The sequence below is a fragment of the Kryptolebias marmoratus genome, linkage group LG10, assembly GCF_001649575.2.
Source record: "Kryptolebias marmoratus isolate JLee-2015 linkage group LG10, ASM164957v2, whole genome shotgun sequence".
NCBI lineage: Eukaryota > Metazoa > Chordata > Actinopteri > Cyprinodontiformes > Rivulidae > Kryptolebias > Kryptolebias marmoratus.
The window spans coordinates 859,211-871,443 of record NC_051439.1 but is presented as its reverse complement, the minus strand read 5'-3'; the positions used below and the strand labels follow the sequence as shown (position 1 = coordinate 871,443).

The window sequence follows — 12,233 nt, the reverse complement described above, 5'->3', positions numbered from 1 at the left end:
TTTAATGAAATTACCGTTTTGATATGAGAATGACTAAAATATCCCAAGGTATGAAGTAGTTAAACTGCAAAAACGTAGGGAAAAATAATTAAAAAAACAAGTAAACAATATGCGAATGCATTCACACAACAATCAAAGCGTGAAGATTTTTTTTTAATCTTTATAACAGTGGACTGTTTACATTATAAAATCAGCCGTTGAGAACAGCACATCAATAAATGTTCTGTTAAAAGTTTAAAGTTATGCGCCCTGCCTTTACTTCCGTTGCGCATTTCCGTCGTCATAACGTCACTTCTGAACGTATATGCGGCTTGTTGCGGCGCTGGGAAACCGAGCCGCTGAAAAGATGTAAACCAAGTAGCCAGCGAAGACCTCCTCTGTCGACATTATCTCCAGGGAACCTGTACCGTTGTTGCGACGAGGAAAACCCCACTGATAACTTTTTGGCTCGTTACCCCTGAAGCTGCGGAGCGTCGGCCTCAAGCAGCCATCTTTTTCGTAGAGAATGTACGGGGCGACGCTGTGGGCCTGCTCGGGCTCTGGCCGGGGCCGGGGCCGGGGCCGGAGCTTGTTGATGCTCACAACTGCGCTCCTGCTGTCGGCTGTCGTGCTACTTTCGGGTCTGCAAGGCTTCACCGAGGCGAAGGAATGCGACAAACCGTGTATGAACGGCCAGTGTAACATCGTTTCAGGCAACTGTGTGTGTTTCCCCGGCTGGGTCGGGGACCAATGCCAGCACTGCGGAGGGAGATTCAGGTATAAATACTGAACACACAGATAGATTAAAACAGCTTTTATCATTGACAGAGAGTGGTGGCGAATACAGGCACAGTCGGTTTCTTTTTGCTTTGAGATGAATTATTTGTTGTTTCTAAGCCCAGTTTTCTGGTCAAAAACTATCAAGCAGCGCACACCCGAGGGATGAAACACTACTAGTACTACAGCTTTCATCATTACTATCCAGGGCTCAGTTATTAATATTTTGCGAATATAATCAGTGCTGTAACACAGCTTTATGGATATGAGAGACTGTGTGTTCTTACAAGACTTAACCGGTACCTTCTTTTTAGCTCATCCATAACTGCAAATACTGAACTATTAGTCGAACCTTTTACTAGACTTGAAAATGCTTCTTGAACAAAATCACCTATCAACAAGGGTGTAATTTTGAAAATGATCTTTACTGATCATCAAAGTAAATGTTCCTTTTTTTACCTATTCTTGACAATCTAACTTCAGTAGAGAAGGAAGCTTAATCCAACTTGATGACCTACAACCATATACTAAAAAGTTTTATTGTAGAAGAGCGAAAACAGAAAAAAAATCATTATCTCTATCATTCCATACTAAAGGCCTGGTATTCGTTGTCATATTTTTAAATTAAGATTATCTTATGATGAGAAACAATAGAGTTGTAGCTGTTTTGGTCCAATCTTATAAACCTTATAAATACCTTCATGCACAATCTCATGCAGTATCACAAGATAGCATTTTCGAGGTATTTATTGTGAATGACTTCAAATATTACCTCAATAGCGACAAAATAAAATTTATTAATAGCCATTTTGGTGTTGATCAATGAGAGTTAGTTGTGGTGGCCATCTTGAATTGGATTGACTCCAAAAAGGAATCAGTTATAGATGTACATGCAATGAATACTTTCTTAAAGTATCATCAGATCTGTTCAGTGGTTCGTGGGAACTTTTGCTAACAGACAAACCAACAATTAATTCAACAGTTTAAAGCAAAGATCTGGGGCATTGTTTGCTGCATTCATTTTTTTTTCTTTTGGCTTTTTTCAGAGGGTGATAAATATTACCCACAGTTCAACTGCACCTTTTTGTCTTACTGAATAGCCAGGCTAATATTCTCCATTTATTGTGGATAAGCAAGTCATTGTATCTATGAGGGCAACATGTTGTGTTTTTCTCCAGTTCTGAACATTGTGAGGGGCCAGTTGTTTTAATTTTTTCTTCTTTTAGCAGGGTTTGTTACTTGAAGGTCTAAGATTGTGGGCTGTATAGTTTTTAATCAAATTAAGTGTTCAGGTGACTCTTCTACATCAACATCAGGTCAACAACAAATATATAGAAATTCTGTTAAATAAAACCCACTCCTATTGCAGCCAACGGGAATAAGAAGGAACACGTGCGTCTTTCCACAAACATTTTTGTTTTTCTTACAACCTAAATAAATTAAAGAATGCTTCGCAGTTTATAAGGTATTAGGAAATGTAATAACCAATCAGAGGTGTTAAACAGTGGCAATCAGAGAGACCCATCTAATTCTGCAGTCCTGTTTAAGAGTCACTTCACGTCACTAATGTTTAGTCATTACCACCATGAAAGGTGAAATTTTTTAGCAAAACATCTTGTGAACTGTTCTCATCAAGACTTTTTGTAGCTAAAACACATCTCAACACAGAGTACTAACAAATTGTGTGGCATTTTTGTTTAATAGCAAGTTGTGGAACTTGATGACAGATTCACTCAGACTAAGGCAGTGATAAATAAATTATTGCCCACCTCATTGCACATCCTGGTAAAATGACATAAACTTGTGGCAAAGAATCAACTTTTATCCTCATTCACTTTACCCTTGAGCTTCAAAATGTGAGCTCATGTGAATCGTTTTCCAGGATGGTGATGAGCAAGCACGTCCAAATAGCTCAGAGGTGTTCACAGAGGTGTGCTCAGTAGGCGGGTATGGACCAGAATGTTTTCAGGGAAATACAGAACGTTTTCCGATTTGTTTAATTTGATACTCTGTCATGCTGTCTCAGCTCAGAGCCTTCCTCTTTTGGTGTAAAGCAGAACTTATAGCAGGCCTGCAGGGTTGTACGTTGTCAGCAGTAGGTCATTGTCTAGAAAAGGGAGACTGGAGCCATCTCCACATAAGCCTAGCCAAATGCTGAGCACATCCGAACAGGTTTCTGCTGAAACTGATGTTTCAGCACTCCAGGGTTAAGTGCTGTCTGGATAAAATAAATTGTCAAGGTTGTGGTTTAAAAACCCCCAAATGCAGTTCATTATCTGTTATAACAGTCTGTCACTGTGGGAAATCATCACTAACCACCACCTGGATCCAGCATTGAGACACAGTTTTGACCAAGTTGGAGCAGGATCTGATAACCTCCCACCCACAACGCATACTTTATATTTCATTATAATTCAGTTGCAAACTTTGATGAAAACTCAATCTGAGACTGAGAAATGCTTTAAACTCCTTAAAGGTCCACCTTGAATCTTTGGTTGTCAGACCTATTCTAGAATATAATTTGATTCCACCCTAAGTTCCAGCCACTCTTAGCATTTAGAAGCTGTATTGTTCTCAGTATCTGTGAACAAAATCTTCTGACTGCCATTCTTTAACCAGATAATAGGAAAAATGAGGGATTGCAGAAGGGGGAAATAGGTTGAGTTGGCAAAAAAGAGCAAACATTTTGGTAAGGATTTGAGCCCTTTCTGTGGTCATATGACTGTATCCATGACTTTCATACTATGGTATTTTTTGTACACAGACTTATTAACCAGTATATGTACTGCTGCTGTTTGCCAACTTAAACATGCTTATGCTTGAGTTTGTTTTTGAACATTGGTTTGAACAATCCTAACTACAATTTCATTAAGCAAAAGAGGAGTGATGGTATGACCATAATTTATAATCATAACAATACCAGTAAATACAATATCAATATAGCAAAAGACAGCTTGAACTGTAATAAACCATAGACCAATATATTTAAAGTACCATGTATTAATGTTTGGCATCTTAATAATATAATTTGTCAATCAAACAGACCCTCTCTGGCCTTGATGTGCACACCTGGTTTAGATGAGTGTGTGACACATCACAAGGTTTTCTAATATTGCTATTGTGCAGCACAAATTTGAGGGCATGTATACAATACAGAAATGCTGCCATACAAAACCTGGTTAATACTGATTAAAATAAAGTCATCCACTAAAACCCTCAAACTGTATAAGGAGGGCATTAATCAGAAAAGCAATCAGATGTCCAAAGATCATCCTGACACAGCTGGGCAGCTGTTCTGCCGAGATAGGAGGATCTATCCATAAGCCACACACCTCACTCACATAGCTGGGATTCATAAAACGGAGGCCAAAGCAAAAACAAACAAACAAACAAAAAAACCTACCATCAACAACAAAAACATCATTTGGAGAACACATCCCGTTAGTAAAGCATGCAGGGTTTCCTCCAGAAAAGAGGCTACGCCCAGTGGTAAAAGATTAAAGTTGACAGGAAAGTTAAAAATATGGCTATTTATTATGTGATATTGTAAGATATTTGTGTCAAATACGTATGAAATTAGCCAATGAATAACAACAGAGAACTGAAAAACCAACAGATGCTGTACTGTACTGTGCGTCATATTTCACTAAGTACAAAACATGCTTACCATATTCGGTCTTGTAAAGCCACCTGCTGAATTTCAGCTCAACTAACCATTGTGGTCTATAAACACTCCTTTTTATCGGCTGCAGCAGTAATCTTCTTCCATGAGTTTTGAACTGTTTGATTTAGGAATGGGACCGACAATAAACAAGAAGAGCTTAGCCTGGCGGCGTGAGATGGAAAGCCTGGCGGCCTGCCAGGCTTAAAATACACTGGGGGAAACCCTGAGCATGGTAGTGGCAGTATCATGCTGTGGGGATGCTTTTCATTAGCAGGGATTAGCAGGGACTGGGAAACTGGTCAGACTTAAGTGAAAGATGGATGGCGTAAAATACAGAGAAATTATTTAGGGGAAACTTGTTTGAGTCTTCCAGAGATTTAAATGGAGCAGAGGTTTACCTTCAAGTAGGACAATGACCCTAAAGTCAGTATCTTACTTGGATGCGACTGTTGGACACTAGATGGCAATTCAAAATTGCAGACCATTGGTGAGAGGGTCTCCAAAAAGTCTTGAAAAGTTCTCCATTTCCTTGTGTGAATGGCAGGACCTCGCTCTCTTGCCTCTTGAATTTTAAACATGTTCAAAAGCTCCTCCATGAGCTCTCCTTCTGTGTTACCATTTGACAGGTGTACCTTTTATTTCTGGTGTCTTATTAAAACTGTAGGAACAGTATGACAAGAACATTTTGTGGTTTTAACACTGTGGTGTACCTTGAAACTGGGAATCAGCCCATGCCCAAGCCCTAGTCAAACTTATTTTGACATAAAGAGAAGAGTTAGTTTGCGGAAGTTTATTTACGACATTTCAGCAGTGAAACACTATGTACACATTGCTGCAATATACTGTCATATGTTTAGCCTGTGAAGTAGTAGTTAAAGTAACAACACCCTTGCCCTTGGACTTTTGGCCTCAGAGATTGTAATGATACAATCTCTGACTGCATCTAAGCATTCCCCTGTGCAACTGTACGATCCTCTCTGCTGCTGTGTCATCAAATCAGAGTCCAGAAGGGAACAACAGGCTGCACTGTACAATTAAGACTGTTTGTTTGTGTAATCTGTTGTTGAGCTTGCATAATTTGCTGAGAACTTTAAGAATTTTTCAGCTACTTTTTGTTGCTCAATCATCCACCGAGCTGTGTGAGGGTGACACATGAAGCAGCAGGAGTTAGTGTTTACCTGAGCTCTCACTGATCTGGGACTCTTGTCTAACAGCAGGTGTTTTATATACTGCATCGTGATATTCATTTTGCAGTAAACTTGTCAATCAGTATGAATGTTTAAAATTTGCTGTGTGGGAACGGTTTCAGATATACCTTTAAGGGTGCTAATACATAAGCATTGAAGCACCCTCAGTGTTTCCCCTAGGGAACTGGTCTTGGGTCTGAATACTTATGACCATGTGATATTTCAGTTTTTCATTTTTTAAAAATTTACAAAAATGTCTAAATTTCTGTTCTTTTCTGTCAAGATGGGATGCTGAGTGTACATTAATGAGAAACAATATGAACTTTTTTGATTTTACCAAATGGCTGCAATGAAACAAAGAGTAAAAAATTTAAAAGGGTCTGAGTACTTTCCATACCCACTGTATCTCCTACATAAAACACTGTAGAAACAAAAATTCACATGTAACCATCAGTCTTCTTCTTTGTTCCTTTGGTCCTTCTTTGATCTGATTTATAGTTTTTACACAGCAACTGTTTTAGGCTTACTTTTTAGTCTTTCTGTCTGCTTCTCTTAGGTTTACTGTCAGGTAGACACAGGGTTGGTTTTCCATGATGAAACACTGGCAGCAGCTTCAACATTTTATGATCTTGGATAGACTTTACACTTATACAATTTATATATTAAAATGCAGAATTTTTTGTTGTTGTTGTCTAGATTACAAAATTGATGAATTGTATGCAGCAGCTGCACTGACACCTTTTAAAATTTCTTCAGAAATTTTCTAGTTTTAATAGTTATTCTTTTTGTCTGTAGTAGTCTGTTGCACCACAGTCAAATTCATGCAAAAATGATCAACATTGAAACTTTTTGAGTAAAATTTTTTAACTTTTTTTTTTTTTTTTCCATTTTCCTTTCAGACTTACAGGTCCATTTGGTTTTTTGACTGATGGCCCAGGAAACTACCTACATAAGACCAAGTGCACCTGGCTTATTGAGGGACAGTAAGTAGAGCTCAGACCATCATCATGGGACCAATCTCAACTTGGGACATGACTTTTCCTTCATTGTGTTGCTCTCAAACTAAAAAATAACACATTTTTAACACTGACTAATTATTTAAGAAGAATTAATTGTATTATCATATCTCAGATAACACTACAAAGATATCCAGTGCTTTGGTCAAGTTTATGGATGAAGATCTGAAAATGTTTTTAAAAGTTCTTAGCTTAAATTGTTATTCCTGTGGAACTAATATAAAGTTCCAGCTGTAAGTGCACCAGGCTGCACTTGAATTGCTAAAGCTTACTGTATGTTTAGTCTGTTTCTTTTGTTTTCTTTTTAAGATTGACTAACATTATGTTGACATTGACACAATTCTGAGCCACTTGAGTTGTAATTTTTTACATAGCTCATAGCCTCTTTTCTGGGGGAAACCCTGAGGGAAAGTTCCATTCGAAGGTATTCAGGAAAGCTTCACATTTAAGGCAATTCACTGTTCTTTAAGGGCAATAAATTTCAAAACTCAATGAGTAATTGTCTTCAATAATCATGATTGTAATGTTAACGAAAAACAATCATGATTAGATTTTTTTCCATAATTAAGCAGCCCTACATTGTTGGTAATGTTTCAAACCATACTCTGCAGATAAATGTGTAAGAGTGACTTGAAGTGACTCGACCCACTAACAGGTCTTGAATTGTCTTGAAAACTAGGACTAGGTTATGTGTTTATGCTGCCTTGCTCAAAAGGATTAGCTGGTGGCCCCAAAAGGGGGGAAAAAAGAAAGAACCCCCCACCCCATCTTTTTGTCATGTCTCTTGCCAGTCTTTGCTTTTGATGACCAGCCACAAGCTGGAAGCAGCTGTCATTTTGTAGATTTTTGTCTGCGCTGAGGAATAGAAAAGAGCCACCATTTTGCTTGAAGGAATTCAAGTTTTTAGGAGAAAAATGACTATTCATAACATTTCTTGTACAAATCTCATTCATCATACTAGATATACAGAAAGAACCTTTTTTATTTTCTTGTGTTTTGAATGATAACATTTTTTAATGTCAATCAGTTTTACAACTGAGACATATTTTGAAAATTTTCAAAGTTTGATTAAAATAAGCTTCCATTGCTGTCTTGCTACCTGCTTTCCTTTGCAGAGAAAAGTGTAGCAATTTAAATATCCAAGATAAATTTCAAATGGCAAATGTGAACAAGATCTTTGGGTTCTGTATTGATTTAAGACCATAAAATCACATAAAAACACTAAAAGGCAATGTGTTTTAAGTATAATTGGGATTATTTACAAGTATTTACAGATCATGGAAAGAGTTATGAATGAGTATATCAATTCAAACTATACGGCAAAAAGGGGATTGAATTGATGAATCATACGATTTACTTTCAGATAACAAAATATGAATTAAAATTATTATTAAAACAATAAATGGAATGAGAGAGAAGGTAAGCTAACTATGAGTGAGTAATTTGTTTTGTTAAAATAGTAAAAAGGAAAAAAAATGCTGTCACAAAAAATAGTCTGAATTTATTAACCAAGAATGATTATAAAATATTTTTATGGTCCAACTCCATATCCCCATAGCAAGATAAGTTCTGCCCATGATGGTGAAAGTTGTTTCACTATCTAACACAGTCAATGCCCTGGGATTGCTGAAGATTGTCCTTGGTTAAAAACTGCCACAGATGAGTGAACAATGGCTTGATGTAATCCTGCTGCTTGCAGGACATTTGGTTTCTGGTCCCCAAGGGTTAGTCATGGCAGATGTGTTCAAAACGGTAAACTTAAATATCATCAGCGTTTTATAGCAGGTGCAGACTACAAGATGTAAGAAACTAACTCTCGAGTTCTTAGAGATGGAGTTGTGAAAACTTCAATTTCACAAATTGAAATTTAAATATATGGTTCATTGTAGATTAAACTTGTACAAAACAAAAAGATTTGTTTTAGTTACAACTTTACAAAAAATAAGAAAACAGACAATGCTGTAGAACCCAAGGTCATCCAGAGATGTCTTTGCTAGATACCAGGATGTAGGAAGTGAGGAGGGAGGCTCTTTTTGTTTCCACCACCAAGAGCTCTGGCACTAGCACCAAAAAACTGTCCTATCTCAGCACCAACTCCTTGCTGGTCCAGAGAAAAACAAACAAACAAACAAACATTTTTATCAGGACTTGGAGGCAAGCTCATAAGATCAACAATCAATGAAAATGTGAGCGTTTTATTAAAAAAAACTTTGAGTTAGTTTTCAGCATGAATAAGAAGTCAAATTAGCAGTGGAATAATGTACTTATTGTCTCAATGCTGATCTGGCAGCGCTGTATGCTGCAACATCACCAACTCTTTTGGCAGCATCCCAAGCCTTTATCAGTCATCCATGATATTTGATTGGGGAACACTCAAACTGTTCTCCTGCTGGTGACATTGCCCTCACTAATTTATGAAGTCCATAACTATGGTTGTATAATCCTTCAGTGCCTCTCTAGGATCTATCATTGTTCCCTGCCCATCAAATATTCTCCAGTCTGTGCTGTCAAAGCAGACCTGCAGCTCTAGAACAATGTCCTCTGGACAGATTCTTATAGACTTGGTGATTGGCAGTACGGCTTTTATACTCTGTTGGTTCAAAGGATACAAACAGAGTGAGAGGTGATCATACAGGCCCAGGTGGAAGTCGGACTGTTTGCTGTACGCCTTAGCAACATTGGTCCACTCTTGATCCAGTGTCTTGCTGCTCCTTGTAGCACAAGTCACATTTGGGTGGAAATCATGCAGTGGATTCTTAGGATTGGCATGATTTAAATCTCCTACAGCTATGTATGAAAGCACCATGCAGGTGAAAGAAGGCTAGTTTAGCATTATCATTTGAAGGATTATACACAGCACAGATCAACTCTGAATACTAAGAGAATCTTGATTTCTCTCAGTAAGTAAAAGGCAGAGGTGAAAAATAGCAAATTACATTTACTTGAGTTATGTAATTGAATATGAATTATGTGTACTTTTACTTAAGTATGTTTTATTTCATGTATTGTACTTTTGGAATCCCATTCATTACTGAGTAAAGAATGTGAACGTATACATGTAAAATAAAATTGGGAGGAGAAAAAAAGAAAAGATCACCATAATACCTGCAGAGACAGGATTTTTTTCTTACCAGTCAGCCAGTGTATGATCCAGAAAGACATGATTACACTCCCAAAGGAGGAGTTTCTCTCTTCAATAAACTCAAAAAGATTGTGTACAAAATCTGCCCACTTGGCAGGCCGCTTCATCTTTTGGCCTGTCGCAAAACTCAGCAGACATGCATTTGTCAGCACATCACCTGTTAATTTGCGGGCATCTAGACCTCCACCACCGTGACTTCTTTTCAAGTCGAACAAAAAATAATAAAACTCCTGGAACTCCTGGTCGCCATGCTTAAGAGACTCTGGCTTCAAGTTAAGGGAAGGAAACTGCTTTATTCTGCTGTTAGCTCTGTTTATCCAGAGTGACTGGACTCAGACTTGCAGCTTCTTATCTTCCTGAACAAGGTGGTGAGTTTAAAACATGTTTGTGTCATTGTTTTGTTTATTTAACTCTATAGAAGTTTGGTAGGTCAGTTAATAATTGAACTAAAGTGGTACCCTGACGTGATCATGAACTGAAAGCACCATTAACACCCAAACACATCTGAAAACATGTCAGATAAATAATAAAGGGACCTGGTCTAATAAAAACACACAGGGCCAGTTTCACAGACAAGGCTTAAGACTAGTCCCTGACTTCAATGCTGTTTTAGCTGGTTTAACTCTAAGGCTGTGTAAGGGACTTATCTTAAATAGTTGCAGATTTAGTCTATTATTATTAAACAAAGCCAGTTGCAAAAATGTGGATCAGATCTGCTTTGCAACTACATTGAAACATAAAATAATCCTTCAAAGAGGCAGGTTTAACTTATGCTTAGTATTGTTTGTGGAAAGGAGCACAGACAAATTGGCAGCATGAAGTAATTAGAATATCTAAATGAAGAATTATTTCAGACAGCTAAAATATTTGGTTCCCCCCCAGGTAACTTTGGCAAATACAGAGCAAAAGTTCTCAAGGATAGTTGTGTGTGATGGTATGATTGAACAATCTAAATCTCAAGCTGATTGGTTAATCCCTGTCCCATGGGGTAAAAAAAACATTACAGGGGGTGAGCTTCAGGCTGAAAAATTGTTCCCCTTTTGATGTTTCTAAAAGCTTTTTATTCAAAGACAGCAATAAGTTCATTACATGACTAAGTTACATACACAAGGTAATAAATGAGTTCATAGTTAATAATTATTTTAAGAAAATTTATGCTAAAAAACTGTTAACATGTTTGAGTTTGAATTCAATCGGAGTGAGACATCTGATCTTCGTTATATTGTACGTGCAGAATAAGTGACGTAGTTAGAGCTCTCACCATAAAACTAGCTTTGACATATTTTCCCAGGTAAAGTTTTGAAAAATAAGCGAGAAAACAGGTCTTATAAACGCTAAATGTGCCCTACACACTTCTTGTGCCTTGGGAGACCTTCGTCTTTGTAAGTATTGGTGTGTTCAGGAAGCATATGTGCATTTATATGTACATTATAATGTTGCTTATTTGTTGTTTTAATCCATGTAAATACACTGGTGTGATACCTTAGTATATGTTTTGGTATATGTCTATTTTGGACTTATAGCCCCCCCTGGAGAAAACTCCACCACTGATTGAATTAATCATAAATTACAGCCCAAACACTTTTCTTCTTATGCTCTGTAGAAGCAGTATTGCTCTTACTTTCAATGACTGCATGATTTGCAACACTTTAAGTACAATTTTTTCATATTCTGTAGAGGTTTTTTTGAGCAAGTTGTTTTGGCTGCAGTCATTGTTTGATGTTAAAATTCATTCCTCAATTCCATTCTGTGTTTTTATGAGCAAAATTAGACCAACAGGCTGGTCTCTTACTTAGACCAATGAAGCTTTACACATGTGTTTTCAATAGGCTTACTCTAGGTCTCTGTAGTCTCAGACTAACTATAACAAACTTAAGCCATATTCATGCAAGCCTCTTAAATGCCCAACCTTAACCAGTCCAGATTAGGCCTACTCCTGGCTTAATCTTGGTCTTGTCTGCAAAACCGGCCCATAGCTTGATGAAAAATTATACTATATTAATATTATCGAGGATAAATACAATTTTTTTTATTTGATAACTGGAATTACACTCTCTTTATGTCAGCAGAGCTGCTACATTTGTACCAGTGATTCCCAACCTTGATCCTCGAGGAACATTATCCTGCATGGTTTAGTTGTTTCTCTGCTTTGACACACCTGATTTCAGTGAGTGAGTGATTAACAGGCTTCTGCAGAACCTGACCTGCTGAAGAGCAGTAGGGAATCACTGGTTTATACATCAGTGATAAGTCTTGCCTGTCGTTGCTAATGATCTGATCCAAATAGTGAACTCATCGCTGTCTTCAGGTGTTTTTCCCCAGGCTTTGAAAACAGCAGTTATCAAACCACTGATAAAAAAGAACAATCTAGACAAATCACTACTGCAGAATTACAGGCCAATCTCCAACCTCCCATTCATCAGCAAAATTATTGAAAAAGCAGTTTTTAAACAATTAAATAACTTCCT

General features: G+C 37.4%; 1 protein-coding gene across 8 annotated transcripts in view; it reads left to right on the top strand.

Moving 5' to 3' along the window:
* Nucleotides 1–287: 287 nt before the first annotated feature.
* The window catches only part of atrn (attractin), a 166,652-nt gene continuing 154,706 nt past the window's right edge, over nt 288–12,233 (top strand). For all 8 annotated transcript variants that reach the window (XM_037977666.1, XM_017435256.3, XM_037977668.1 and 5 more), the window contains exons 1-2: nt 288–756; nt 6,507–6,590. In XM_037977666.1, coding sequence (XP_037833594.1) covers nt 506–756; nt 6,507–6,590 — 335 coding nt within the window. In that variant the 5' untranslated portion in view covers nt 288–505. The remainder of the gene's footprint in view (nt 757–6,506; nt 6,591–12,233) is intronic.